The sequence below is a fragment of the Pipistrellus kuhlii genome, unplaced genomic scaffold (genome assembly GCF_014108245.1).
Source record: "Pipistrellus kuhlii isolate mPipKuh1 unplaced genomic scaffold, mPipKuh1.p scaffold_m20_p_33, whole genome shotgun sequence".
Taxonomy (NCBI): Eukaryota; Metazoa; Chordata; class Mammalia; order Chiroptera; family Vespertilionidae; genus Pipistrellus; species Pipistrellus kuhlii.
In genome coordinates, this window is record NW_023425533.1 from 5,546,892 (window position 1) to 5,562,182 (window position 15,291).

General features: G+C 40.3%; 2 protein-coding genes across 4 annotated transcripts in view; one reads left to right on the forward strand and one right to left on the reverse strand.

Moving 5' to 3' along the window:
• COL4A6 (collagen type IV alpha 6 chain) overlaps positions 1-12,003 on the reverse strand; it is a 467,370-nt gene extending 455,367 nt beyond the window's left edge. The window contains exons 1-2 of the mRNA XM_036460712.1: positions 11,747-12,003; positions 11,496-11,547 (exon numbers count right to left, since the gene is read on the reverse strand). Coding sequence (XP_036316605.1) covers positions 11,496-11,547; positions 11,747-11,757 — 63 coding nt within the window. The 5' untranslated portion in view covers positions 11,758-12,003. The remainder of the gene's footprint in view (positions 1-11,495; positions 11,548-11,746) is intronic.
• Positions 12,004-13,376: 1,373 nt separating this feature from the next.
• The window catches only part of COL4A5 (collagen type IV alpha 5 chain), a 358,160-nt gene continuing 356,245 nt past the window's right edge, over positions 13,377-15,291 (forward strand). For 2 of the 3 annotated variants that reach the window (XM_036460732.2, XM_036460733.2), the window contains exon 1: positions 13,377-13,811. In XM_036460732.2, coding sequence (XP_036316625.1) covers positions 13,731-13,811 — 81 coding nt within the window. In that variant the 5' untranslated portion in view covers positions 13,377-13,730. The remainder of the gene's footprint in view (positions 13,812-15,291) is intronic. The other variant, XM_036460734.2, reaches the window with a different exon arrangement.

The following is a 15,291-nucleotide window of genomic DNA, read 5'->3' on the forward strand; positions in this document are numbered from 1 at the left end:
AGGTAAGAAGAAGGCAAAGGTTAAAATGCTGAGGAAACCCACCATTTTGGGACCAGGGAGTGATGAAAATTATAAGCTTCATGTTGGCAAACATCATGTCTGACTTGTTCACTACTGTCACCAGAGCTTGATATAATATATAGGATTCAGTGGTTGCTCAACCAATAAATGTTGAATGAGTAATATAAAAAAATATCAGGGAAGTATAAGAAGAAACAATAAAACATAGTATCTTGGAAGCCAAAGGAGGAAAGGTAATTTCAGAATGAATGTAAAATGTCAAACACTATAGAAGTCAGATGGAATGAGGACCACAAAGAAACCATTGGGCTTGTCATTAGCAACTTAAAAACAGTCATTTTGGTGGAGTAGATTCTGTCTAAATTGTATTAGGCTTAAGGTTAAATAGTTGTTGAAGAAGAGTAGACAATGGCCAGGAATTTGGTAATAATATGATTGAGGTGGTTAGAATTACAGAGAAAAAAATGAAGCCATACTTTTTAAAAACATGTTTTTAAAAGGTGACATATGTAATACTTCAATAAAGAATTTAAATTTAAAAATTCGATTCCAAAATTTTATATAAATTAAACTCAAGCCTTTTCTGAGAAGGTCTTTTATCAGGATATTATGCCTCAGGAGCAGGAGGCAAACTGGAAATCAGTGAAGGTGACACCCCATCACACCTCTGCTACTGCTGGTTACCTGAGCCTTGGCCAGCTCTGGTTACCTTAGCCTTGGGCGGCCCTGGGTGGCTGGGAAGCCACCATCTGAGGCTTGCCTGCACCTCAGGCTGGCCCTAGACAGCTAAGCAGCTGCCATCCAAGACTTGCCTCTGCCTTGGGCTGTTCCTGGGAGGCTGGGGGGTTAAGGGGACTGGAGAACTTTGCAAACAGGCACAAGGAGAACGGCCTTGCCACGTGCTTGCCACACTGGTGGGACTAAGGGGACTGGGCACCACTATATTGTGGCTATGGGCACCACCATCTTTGAAGGTGGGGCAGTCAATTAGCATATTCCTTATTTATTGGCTGTGTGTGCTGCCATCTTTGATGGTGAGGCAGTCAATTAGCATAATTCCTATTTATTGGCTGTGGGTACCACCATCTTTGAGGGTGAGGCAGTCAATTAGCATAATCCCTCAGTATTGGCTGTGGGTGCCAACATCTTTGCAATTGAGTGAGGGTTAATTAGCATATTCCCTCTTATTGCATAGGATATGTTTATGTCATGCCACCTATACAGTCTAGGACAAGTTTATACTATAAGCATGGGTGGTAAAATTATTGAGTTATCCATATAATACATGCAAGCAAAAACCAATATATATTTGTATTTATTTGTTTATTTGTTTCATTCTTATACTAATGAAATAATTAGGGAACAGCAAATTTTGTTCCTATAATATGGCTTGAGTATGAGCTTATAGAATATGGGAGTATATTTAATGAAGATTTAATATACTTAATATCTAAAAGATGGTTGGCATTTGTAGTCATTAGGAATGCTCTCCCATGCCTGAACAAGCCTCAGAAAGTGATACCTTATTATAAAAAACAATTGCATAAACTAAGGGTTCTTTATTAATGTCATGTATTACTTTATCAATATAGTGAAACCTATGGGTTACTTTTAAAAATAATATTATATAACAAAAGGGTAATATGCAAATCAACTGAATGGTGGAATTACCAGTCACTATGATGTGCACTGACCACTAGGGAGCAGACGCCTAATGCAGGAGGAGCACCACAGGACGAGCACTGCTCAGCCAGAAGCAATGCTCATGGCTGGCGAGCAAAAGCAATGGTGGGGTGGTAGGGTGGTGGGAGCCTCTCCAGCCTCTGCAGCAGCACTAAGGATATCCAACTGAAGGCTTAGGCCAAAGAACTCCAGGACTACAAGAGGGTGCAGGCTGGGCTGAGGGAAACCACCTCCCCACCCCGGGCTGCATGCATTTTGTACACCTGGCCTCTAGTATATATATGTATATTTATTTTTTTCTTTCTTTTTATTTTATTTTATTTATTTTTTATTTTAAAAAATATATATTTTATTGATTTTTCACAGAGAGGAAGAGAGAGGGATAGAGTTAGAAACATCGATGAAAGAGAAACATTGATCAGCTGCCTCTTGCACACCCCCTACTAGGGATGTGCCCGCAACCAAAGTACATGCCCTTGACCAGAATTGAACCTGGGACCTTTCAGTCTGCAGGCTGATGCTATATCCACTGAGCCAAACCGGTTTTGGCTATTATTTTATTTTTTAAAATATACTTTTAATTGTTGATAGTATTACAGATACCACACTTCTACCCCTATGCTCCCAGCTCCTACCCAGTCACCCCAGGTCTTCATACCCTATTGCTTGTGTCCATGGACTATGCCTATACGTATATAAATTCCTTGGTACATATATAAGTTCTTTGATTAATTGATACACACATACACATACATACATATATATATGTATACACACATATATATACACACATATAAATATATATATACATATATACATATCCTACATAATAAAAGAGTAATATGCAAATCAATCATCACTCCTCTACACCCACCAGCCAACCATAAATGAATATGCAAATAAACTCAAGCAAGATGGCTACAGAAACAGAGAGCAGGAGGGAGGCTTGGGTTTCCCCGGCAATGGAGGAAGCCAAGCTCTCTGCCTGCCCTTGCCAGCCTAGGCCTCCACTCAAGTCTACAAAGTTTCAATGATAGAAGATACATAAATCCAAACAGAAATGGCAGCAGCCACGGAGGAGCTGGAAAGAGCAGGAGGCTAGGGTTGTCCTGGCAATGGAAAAAGCAAAGCTTTCTGCACACTCTAGGCTGGCCTAGGCCTCCACTTAAGACTACAAAGTTTCAATTATAGAAGATAAATAAATCCCAGATATCAGGGCCTCTGCTTGGGTCACCAGGGGGCATGGCTGGCCTGAAAATCACCACAGGCCCCTCATCCAGGCAGCCCCACACCCCAAGGAAACCCCACCCTGATCTGGGACATTCTTCAGGGAAAACCAGCTGACCTACACCCATGCACCAAGCCTCTATCCTATCTAATAAGAGAAATATGCAGATTGACCATCACTCCAACACACAAGATGGCTGCCCCATGTGGTCAAAGATCCTGCACCCATGTGGACACAAGATGGCCACAACAAGATGAACAGCAGGGGAGGGCAGTTGGGAGGGACCAGGCCTGCAAGGGAGGGCAGTTTTAGGTGATCAAGCCAGCAGAGAAAGGAAGTTGGAGGCAACCAAGCTTGCAGGGAGAGCAGTTGGGGGTGACCAGGCCTGCAGAGGAAGGCAATTAGGGGCAAACAAGATGGCAGGGGAGCAGTTAGACATCAATCAGGCTGGCATGGGAGTGGTTAGGGGGTGATCAGGCTGGCAGGCAGAAGTGGTTAGGGGCAATCAGGAAGGCAGGCAGGTGAACAGTTGGGAGCCAGAAGTCCTGGATTGTGAGAGGGATGCCCAACTGCCTGTTTAGGCCCGATTCTGACCCATCCCTTGAGGGATTCCAGATTGGAGAGGGTGCAGGTTGGGCTGAGGGACACCCCCCCCCCCCCGCCCTCATGCACAAATTTCGTTTACCAGGCCTCTAGTGTGTGTTTGTGTGTGTGTGTGTGTGTGTATGTGTGTGTGTGTATATATATATATATATATATATATATATATATATATAGAGAGAGAGAGAGAGAGAGAGAGAGAGAGAGAGAGAGAGTGACCAGATGATTATGATCTCTGAGTGCATAATAATCTGGCCATTCAGAGTAGATTCCATATAATAAAAGGCCAATATGCAAATTGTCCCCTCAACCAGAAGTTTGACTAGCAGGCAGGCTGGGCAACTGTCCATGTACCCTTCCCGTGGCCAGGCTAGCTGGACCCCACCCATGCACAAATTCTTGCACCAGGCCTCCACTGCAGGTTACAAAGTTTAAGTTATAGAAGATAAATAAATCCCAACAAAAATGTATGGCAGCTATGGAGCTGGAGGGAGCAGGAGGTTTGAGTTGCCCATGGCAATGAAGGAAGCCAAGCTCCCCACAGCCCTGGCCTGCCTTGGCCTCTGCTACAAAGTTTCAATTGTAGAAGATAAATAAAATCTCCCCCCCCCCCCAAAAAAAATGGCTGTAGCCATGGAACAAGCAGGAGGCTTGGCTCTGCTCCAGGCTACAAAGTCTCAATTATGGAAGATAAATAAATCCCAGATATCAGGGCCTCCATTTGTGTTGCCGATTGATGTATTTGGCCTGCAAACCACCACAGGACCCTTGTCAGGTCACCCCATGCCCCAAGGGAACACCCACCCTGATCTGACACCCTTCAGGGCAAACCAGCTGGCTCCCTCCTTACCTATGCACCAGGCCTCTATCCTCTCTAATCTAATAAAAGAGTAGTATGCAACACACAAGATAGATACCCCCATGTGAGCAAATATCACTATCCCCATGTGGACACAAGATGGCCTGCAGGGGAGTGTAGTTGGAAGGGACAAGGCCTCTAAGGGAGGGCAGTTGGGGGTGATCAACCTTTCAGGGGAGGACAGTTTGGGGGGACCAGGCTGGCAGAGGAGGAAGTTGGGGGTGACTGGGCCTATAGGGAAAGGCAGTTGGGGGAGATGCAGCCCTGCAGGGGAGAAATAGGAATTGTTAGAGATTTCTTGTGGAAATGTAAAATAGTACAGTCACTTTGGGAAACTTTTTCAGTTTCTTAAAAAGTTTAAGGTAAGCCAAAACCGGTTTGGCTCAATGGATAGAGCATCGGCTTGGGGACTGAAGGGACCCAGGTTCGATTTCAGTCAAGGGCATGTACCTTGATTGCGGGCATATCCCCAGTAGGGGGTGTGCAAGAGGCAGCTGATCAATGACTCTCTCTCATCAATGTTTCTAACTCTCTATCTCTCTCCCTTCCTCTCTGTACAAAATCAATAAAATATATTTAAAAAAAAAAGTTTAAGGTAAAAATTTTTTATAAGATCCAGCAATTCCATTCTTAAATATCTACTGAAGAGAAATAAAATATATGTCCATACCAAAATTTGTAGATTAATGTTCATAGCAGCATTATTCATAATAGTGCCGAATGCAAAGTGCCCAAATGTCCTTTAACTGGTGAATGCATAAATAAAATGTGGTATAGCCACAATGAAATGCCTACTAAAAAATAGAGTAAAATACTGATATGTGCTACAACATGAATGAACTTCAAGAGCATTATGCTAAGTGAAATAAGCCAGTCAGAGGCCAGGCCAGGCTTGGCCAGGGTGGGCGGGGAGCTTGGCTTCCTCCATTGCTGGGGGCAAGCCAAGCCCCCTGCACACTCCAGTTCCATGGCTGCTGCCATCTTTGATGGGTTAATTTGCATACTCACTCTGATTGGCTGGTGGGTGCAGCAGAGGTGTGGTCAATTTGCATGTTTCTCTTTTATTACAATAGATAGGATGTCCAGAAAAGACAAACTTACAGAGATAGAAAATTTGATTCATGTTTTCCTGAGGTTGTGTGTGGGAATGGAGATTAATTGTAAGTGCATATGAAGGATCTTACTGGGGTGATAACAATATTCTAAAACTGGATATCATTATAGATGTACAGCTTGGTAAATGTACTAAAATAATTGAATTGTATAGATAACATGGATGAAAATTATGGTATGTAAATTATATTTCAATAAAGAGGGGTTTTAAAAGAAAAAATGTGTAGAAACACAGGCCCCAACAAAGCAAATACTCTTAATCACAGCAGTAGGATTTCTCCATATCTGAAACACAGTGAAAAGAATCAATCTACACAAATTAAAATTTTAAGAAAAAAGAAAGGTATTTCAATCTGAGCTTGATTTGAATGTGGCTAATTTTACCTATTTCTTTGCAGAACAGACAACTGATACATGTATTATATTCTCCCCATTGCCCATTCTCCACCCAAATAACTCTCCCAGTAGGCTTTGACTTTTAAATATGTTTGGTTGTATTAGAGCCTTTCCTGAAGAAAATTGGAAACAAAACATAAGGACCCTAGCCACTTTGGGACACATCTTAATTCCTAGATATGATGACCTATGGTGAGATATGAATGTTTCTAGTCTTTTCTCAAACACAATGTATGCACATGAAGATAATTATTTATAATCAAGAATCCTATTTTTTGCCTAGAGCAAAGAATATCTTACATGATATTATTCTACAATGTCATTATAATTTTTTTCCAGATTTGTGGTACCCCCATCACCTATAATAGTAGCTTGCACCCTTGGGTATGAATAAAAAATAATCTTTTTGATATTTGGAGACAAAGGTAACACATCTCTTGATATTTTAAAATTACAACAACATAATATACAATTGTCCCAAACAAACTTACAAACTAATTCTTTGAATGTCTGGCAGCAATTTAAAAAAGACGTGAAAGGATTTAGTCCCTCCCACTGTGTAGAGGGCCTCCTGGAAAGGCACATGAGCATTCTATGTTGGCCCCTCTTGCACTTTTGACCAAGAGGGACCCTCTTCTCACAATCCAATTGCCTACACATGTTGCCTGAGCTTTCTGTTCATGCCGAGGTTGAAGTTTCTTGATGGCTGGTACCATGGATCTGTCTCTCCCCCAGTGGAGAAGAATCCTGGATTCCACAAGATATGTGATCAGTGCTGGGGCCCTGCCAGCAGGCGAGGGATCCCAAGGCAGGTATGGGGCATGGAGGCCATGGGGGCATAGGCTACCAAGGAGACAGAACTCAACTTCACATCACCCTGCTTGGCCCCAGAGGACGGGTGGTTAGCCAGAGACAGGTAAGATTTCCTCAGGGAAGGAGCAACCTAAGACAGGCACAGGGGCAGAGGGGCCAACAGTAGAGAACTTGGGGGTCAACAGAGGTGGGGCACAGACCCTCACCCCCCCAACTTTGCAGGAGCCTGAACACATCCTTTTGAGGGAGGTCTCCTGCCCCCATGGCTGCTTAGATTCCCATGCCCAGCTCAAATCGGGACACAGGTAACAGACAGAGACTTGGCCTACAACAGCTGCCCTCTCACTGCAACAAGGCTTGTCTGACTTGTATTTCCCATGGTGTGGGAAAGTGGGTTTGGTTTTTTTTTAAATATTTTTATCGATTTTTTACAGTGAGGAAGGGAGAGAGAGAGAGAGAGAGCTAAAAACATCTATGAGAGAGAAACATCGACCAGCTGCCTTTTGCACACCCCCCACAGGGGATGTGCCCGCAACCAATGTACATGCCCTTGACTGGAATCGAACCTGGGACCTTTCAGTCCGCAGACCGACGCTCCACCACAAGCCAAACCAGTTTTGGCTGGAAAGTGGGTTTTTTATATCTAAATCCAGCCTAGCACCAGGAATGGTCAGGGCCAACTCAAGAAGGCAAATAATCCTTTCCGCTAATATTTACAGGGTAAAATGAGATTGTTGTTAGAGTATTAAATTTGACAGTAAAATAGTAGTCAAGTTTTCAGGCTAATTTAAATTGGCTAATGGAATTAAGTGAATATTCTAGAAAAATTAAATTTTACTGGACAAAAAGCTTTTCCTAAAGTGTTATCTCAAATTTTCATCTCATGGTAAAATTGAGTAACAAGTAATGAACCTAAAGCAGTCATATTTTAGGGCAAAAATTTAAATTTAAAAGCTATCAAGACTACATTATAAAATTTTCAAAAGCCTCCTAATATTGAAATTAAAAAAGGGGGTAGTAGAAGAATATCATGTAAGGAAAAATATCCTGTAAGTAAATTACATCTAGAAAAATTTTACTTTAGAAAATTAACTTTCATTTGTAATGGTAACAACAAGACACCCATGTAAAACATACATGGTGTCAAAACAAGCCAAAGAAAAATCATTTGGGCAAAAAAATGAAAAATGATCCCAAGTCAAATTTATAGAAAAGGTTTATTTATTAACTTTTGGTCAAGAATATGTTTGTATATTTTCAGAAAACAACTCCAAGCCCAAGTGGATTCCTGCAACAGAGAGGAATTGACAGGACTGCTCCAGCCATGAAGACAGAAGAGAAACAGTCCAGAGATGGAAGATGCAGATAATGCCTTGCCATACTAGCAGTCAGCAGCTGTGCGTGACTCCAGGTTGCCCAGTACCAAACCAGAGAGGGTTGGACCTGCATTACCACCATTTGTTCACCATCCAGAACTGAAGTATAATTGCTGACATGTACACATAAGGAACTGTTTGACATAGAAATTGGGACTCAAAAGAACTGTTGGCCCAGTAAGAAACTCACTACAGACTGATTCATTTGCCTCTCAGCATAACCATTATTGTTTGTCTCATTTTCAGTTCTTATAAGTGTATTTCTAGAATCACATGAGCTCGCTCATCTAGGGAAAATGATGAACAACATAGACTGATGAATAAGAACGGACAGGGAAGCATGGATCAGACTGTCAGACCTCAGAGGGAAGGTAGGGGAGGGTGGGGATAGGGAGGAAAGATCAACCAAAGGACTTATATGCATGCATATGAGCCTAACCAGTGGTCAGGGACAACAGATGGTGGGAGCATTCATGGGGAGGGGTTTGGGATGGGAATGAGGAGATGAAGACAAATATGTGATACCTTAATCCAGCGTTTTTCAACCGCTGTTCCGCGGCACACTAGTATGCCGCGAGATGTTGCCTGGTGTGCCGTAGGTGCAGACAAGACAAGAATTTTATAATTTTTCACTATTTTGTTTACTTAATATTTCATAATAAAGTAATTATAAAATACTTTCTTTGTGTTTATTTGATTCCTATTCAAGAGAATTACTTTATATATAGTCAATATAGGCACAGAGTTAAATTTTTTAACATTTTCTAATGGTGGTGTGCCTCGTGATTTTTTTCATGAAACAAGTGTGCCTTTGCCCAAAAAAGGTTGAAAAAGACTGCCTTAATCCATAAAGAAATTTTAAAAAATAATCCTATTTTTAAAGGAACTAAATAACTACCATTTTCTAAGAAAGTAAACTTCTAGGAGTTAGTGAGACTATGTTTAGATAAAGTTGTGTGTGCTGTGCCTTAGGCAGTTAATTACCAAAAACATTTATGGATATTCTGAAATCCTAAGATCTATCACATTCAAATAAATTGTGTAATATCTCAACTGAATAAAGATCATCACTCCTTTAAAATAAATTGAATGGGAATTCATTTATTAATCCTGGAACTTAACATTTAGCTTTCTATCCCTTTAATAAAGAGTACTGATTTATAAACTGTGACAAAGAAGGAACTGAAAAGCACCAAAATATATCTATCTTAAATGCTCACCAATATTCCATTATTGGCAACTTAACTCTCACAGTTAAGATACTTTTTCTCAGTGAAGCACAACACAGTTCCTGTCAATCTATTCATAATAGTTATTTTTAATATTAATACCAATCCACATGGCCTTGGAGTTGTTTTCTGAAAATATACAATTTTTAATTCCTGTCAATCTATTCATAATTGTTATTTTTAATATTTTATTTAATAACAGAGAAATAAAATTTTTAAAACCATCTGAAAAGTGAAAAAAATTACAAATCCAGAAGATAAACTGCAATTGAGAGTAGAAAATAAGAAACAGGCAATATAGATGAGAATCCAATACAAAGAGTGCAATGAAATAGAAAAACTTCCCTTCAGAAAAGTCACCTTTTGAGAACTTACCCTGTGTCTTTCCTCCTTCTCTTCAATTTTTCAAAAAATTAAAGGAAGCAGCTTTGGACTTAAGGCAAGAAAATACTATCAGTGAATCTCAAGGTTCATTTTAGTCTTACCAAAGAAGATCACACTGACAGCAGGTGACATTATAGAACAACAAATAAAAAGGTTACCAAAGCAGTGTTTGATTTTGGAGACACACTTCAATGTTCTAATAATTGAAGACATCATCCTCTGCTGACTTTTAAGGATATCAAGTGACAGAGTTCAGTGTTTGGGAAGTCTTCAGCTATTTAGAATAATTTCTTAGTGCTTTTCTCAAAAGTATACTGAATATGATCAGCCAGAGTCTGAAAATAAAGGTTTCTCTGGAGGGTATTCTGCCCAAGTGTGATATTTTCACAAGTGCAAGGTTACTGGACAAATTGTTAACTAATCCAAATATGGCATTTTCAATACATGCAGTATTGAGCCTCAAGGCAACACATAACTAAACTTGTATACTTGAGGAATCAGATGGAGAAGTGTGCAGAACCTGAGATCAATACATCTGCTTACAGAGTCTAGAATTTACTTACATAAGAGCTGACATTCTAAGTTAAGAGGCCACAAAACGTTAAAATTCAAGATCCCTGGCATCATCCTCTTTTCATAAGGGAAACCATTTCACATCATTTTGATATTTTTTTGAAGACATATGCCAGGACAATGTAATCATTTCCCCCTGCCCGCATAAAGGCATTATGTAATTTTAATGGTTTGAATTGTGTTACTTTATAAATAGGATTTTAAAATATTTAAATTAGAGCCAATCAGTTAAAATTATCAAAACCCACAAAGTAAATATTTTATTCATTTGTTATCTATATAGTGTATGGCTGGCTATTACTAAGAGATGTTTTTTTAAATAGAACAGTGAAATGTAGTCAATAGTGGAACAACTTCATATTTGAACTAAATAGTTCACTTTATTTCTGTCAGCATAAGTAGCTAGTGAAACTGGAGAACTGCAGCATCTCTGATTATTCAGAGCACTCTACCTTTGGTAAATTATCCTAGTAATTCCATTAGAGGTCTCTCTAATTTCTGGGGTCCATTAAACTTTTCTTGATTAAATGTCTACAGAAATTCCTTTGCCTGAAATCACTAGTTGATTTTATGTAAGATATCTAAACAGCCTATTAAATGTTAACTTTAAACTGTTTTCTAACTAAACCACTTTAATTTTATGCATAAAATAAAATACACAGAAAACCACTAAAATAAAACATTAGGTAGAAATTGAACATTACCTAGTGTTATCAGTTCAGTTCAGATAGACGAATCCAGATGTTGTCACTGTGTGCTGCCAAAGGACTCACAAATACTTAAGCTCAATTTCAATAACACTTGTGGCACTTTCAAGTCCCACTCCTTGTGCTCCCTTAAACTCTCAAATTTGTGTGCCAAATTCATGTTCTTGTAGACCAGGGAAAATTACATTTATTCTGCCTTAGATACTGATGCAGAGAAAGGCATCAGATGTCAGTCATCTCAAGTTGTCCAGTAAAGGTTCCTGTGTCTCTTGTGTCTTCTACTTTTATTTTCCCAAACCATTACAAGGTTTTAGGACAGAAATATGTCTGATTCCCAAAGGCATTAGACTGACACTCTGATACTCCTCTCTAAGAATGAGAAATAGAAATGAGAGTGATGTGACCCTACGTTTTGTGGGGCAACCCTCTATAATCCCCATAACACAAACACCAGAGGTGGGATGGGGTGGGGGTCAAAGGAGGAGGAGGGAAAGGTCCGGAGAAGAGACTCACCTCTCTGGCAAGTTTCTCGCTCAGGCAGAAAGTAATCAGGAGTAGCCACAACCTGAAACAGGATGGAGGATGAGTAACATGGGCTCTCTAAGGCTCCAGAGTCCCGCGTCTGTCCATAGACCCCCCCCCTTTTTTTTTCTGCTTGACCCCACTTTCTCTGTAGTGACAGAACTACAAATATGTATAGTCTCGGTTTGGCAAAATAGTGCAAAGTAGGAAAGAGGAAGGGAGGTCGGGCAGCAACAGCTCACCCACGGTGCATGCTTTCGGATCCTCCAGAGCAGGGTCCCAGGAGACTGCTAAGTGGCTCCGAAGCCCAGGCTCATCTGATGCTTGGAGGCTGCTTCCTTATTCAGAAGGACAGGGGAGGGGAGGGAAGTAGCTCACTTCGGGTAGAAACTAAATTCAGCTCCTAGATAAGAAGTGCCCTAAAGGGAAACATGCTCAGCATGCCCGCTGCAACTTGCCGCACTCAAAAGATAGTTCCCAGCACCAAGAGAGGAAGGAATGGAAGGGAAGGGGGCGGAGTTGTCTGCTGTCAATCATCCACCTTACCTTGGGCAGCTGGTAGTCTTTCTCATTTTGGGGAACGTCTATCACAACATTCCCACGCATTTCCACAGCTTCATGAACGGCTCATAGAGACCTATACTATAAGATATAAGCATTTATGCATCACACACTTCCATGAGCCACTGTTAACGGTTACAACGTAACACACATATAGATTAAGACACAGGACTTTTATGTAGACAAGTGGGCCCCAACATGTCCTTTCAGGTTTGCCCAATGTATACAACACTCATTCCAACCGATTTTATACTAAGCTTCTGGGAAATAGGGGTGGTGTTGGTGCTCCTGCTGATAGTTCCTGGAGTTGAAAATCTACCCTAAGCTGAGTAGAACATAAGGGTGAGTGGGACCCTCATGAAATAGCTCTAAAGCCTTGAAAGACTCTAAAATTATAAATTTTAGGATCTGAGATAACAGAAATGTTCTGAAAAATTCTTCAGTAAATCCCATAAGACCCTCCAAGAAGTCCACATCCAAGTATTTTCTGGACGTGTTAGTACTTAAAAAAAAAAATCTATGTACCAACATTAAAAAAATAATGCCCAGATATTTTTGGGAGACCTCTATACAACTGCCATTAACTCAATATAAATATTTCTAATTAGGTGTTTGTGTTATTTTTAAGGAAAATTGCCTGACAGCTACTAATTCTCTGTCCTAAGTCCCTCTGAAACACAACTATAATGAGTGAAAAACTTTCAGGCTAATTCAACATAACAGGTAAATATTATGGTGTTCATTGTAGCTAAATAAAAAATATGACTGTATTTCAATAAAATTCAACCATATAATAATTACTAATATTTACTGACCGTTCCCAAATGTCATATATAGCTCCCAGTAAAGTCTCATAAATATTGATATGTTCATTTTCTTAATTCCTTGATTATAAACATATATTTACTTATACAAATATATTTATAATATTTTCACATATTCTGTTGTATGTAGAAACTCTTCCCTGCGAAAGGATGGAAGAGAAAGAACACCAGCAGCTTAAGGAGCAGCAACCAAACTTTTTCTAATCATTAACTTTAAAAAGTTCCGTTCTCCATGAGATTCATCCGCTAAAAAAATAGTCCCAACTCAGGTCTATTTCTAATTGGCTTGGGTGCCCACACCAATGAGAGCTGAACTGGACAGGGAAAAGTAGTATCCACGGAAAGTGTAAGTGAACGAATAGAAAAGCTTCTCGGTTACACTCACAGTGGCCAGTTATCTGGTCTGGGAGTTTCCCTCCCCCAAATAACTGAGCTTCACTCCCTCGCAGGTTGCTGCTGCAGTCTAAAGCTGTGGCGGAGTGATCCTCAAATTCCCCAGAGTTGATGGGGAGGGGGAGTGCGGGGGAAGACAGGCAGGAAAGTAGATCTGTGGGATTTGCGTGAGGAAAAAGTTTGCAAGTCTGGACAGAAGGGAAAAGTACTCCCAAGAGACCAGTTTTGGGAACGGGAGGGGGGAGGAAAGAATAGCTTCTTCTTTTCCCCCCTCCACTCTATAAAAGCTTCTTTCTCCTCACCTAAGCTGACCTGCACAATTGGGGCACCCTCGCTCTCCCTCTCAGGCTCTATCTCTCATCCTATAAACCCTCAAGATTATGTCAATTGGTCAGAGCCAGCCAGGGATTTCGTGTGGGTGCTGAGGAGCTGCTGGAGCCGGAGAAGAATGAAACTTCGTGGAGTCAGCCTGGCAGTCGGCTTGTTCTTACTGGCCCTGAGTCTGTGGGGGCAGCCTGCAGAGGCTGCGGTAAGTCCTTTCTCCCCCCAACCCCCACCCTACCTCATCACCTCACTCTCATGCTGAAATCACTTTTTGTTCCGTTCCCTTCTTTTATCTTTAGCCATGGCTAGGGAATTCAAATTTGTCTTCACTTGTTTAAGAAGAAACATTTTTTAAATGTAACGCTGGTAACTCAAGCTTTCTGAAATTCAACGGAGAGGTGTAAGTGTTTAAAAATAGGGTTGGCTGCTGGCTTTCCTGCAGCTAGCTGCTCTGGGACTAGAGCAGAGCCCGGGGCAGATAACTCTGGCTAATAGATCACTAGGCTCTGGTAGGTATTTAAAACTTTTCCTCCCCACCATCAGCCCTGGGGTGTTTCCCAGCCTGCCTGCTGGCTAACCTTTTCACTGGTTGTACCCAACCCACTCACTCTAAACTTTGTCTATAGTTTGATATTTTGGCTTTTCTAATTTTGAGCTTCCATCAAAGTGTTACTGGTGCCCATGAAGTTTTCCCCCTTTCCTTAAGCAACTTGAATCTACCCTAAACTTTGGTCAGTAGAGCCTCTCTAGGGACTGTGTTTCCTCTTTGGCATCTTTTTTTTTTTTTTTTTTTTTTTTTTTGCAAATGCTCAGGTAAAATATCAGGAAGAATGAAGTGAAGAGGATGGCCTCAGGCTTCCAGGCTTCTGAGTATTTATTTTATTTTTTTAAAGTTCTGGGGTTTTGTTTGTTGTTTACTTTTTTTTTTTCAACTTACTAAGGCACTAGAACAAATTGAGAAATTGCCCATTACCTATTTAAAGGAAAAGTTACATTTTTTCCAAATGAGAGTGAGTGTTCTGATTAAAAGAGAGCAGAGGTGAATGCACGTGTGAAATGACAGAGCAAAAAGTTCCACTCTGTTTTAAGAATGTAGAATTTAAAACCTCTATAAATCTCCTAGAAGGGTATCTGGCTAGTCCCACTCACCATCCCTCTGGGTATGAGAGGCAGATGTAAGGAATGAATGGTTTTGCCAGAGCAAATGTTCTTCAGCCTAAAGCCCATCATCCTTAGTTTCACTTAACCTCTAAAGAGTTTAGAAAGTAAAATATCTCTGTAAGAATATTCAAGAAACTAATAAAAACAATTGCCTGGTGTGGAAAGTGGATGCTTTAGGAATAAAATGTTGAAGACAAAACGAATTAAGTATGCATCAAATTATTTAAAAGTTATATTTGAGTGATCATAATAAGTGGGTTTAAAAACACTTCAGTATGAGATCATGTTTAGGCCTTCACATGGTCGAGTGACTATCAATTCTTTATATGTTATAGTTTATCTGGGTCCACTTTTAAGTTAGCTATCTAGTTTCTCTATACACTCAGTCTGACACAGATAATATTGCCCTCCTTCTATCTTCCAGAAACTGTGTAGATAGGAAGGCTATCTTTCACGTTATTCCAAGTACATAATATAATTATAATAGCACATCTGTTAAAAAGCTATGTGTATAAATATTTTAA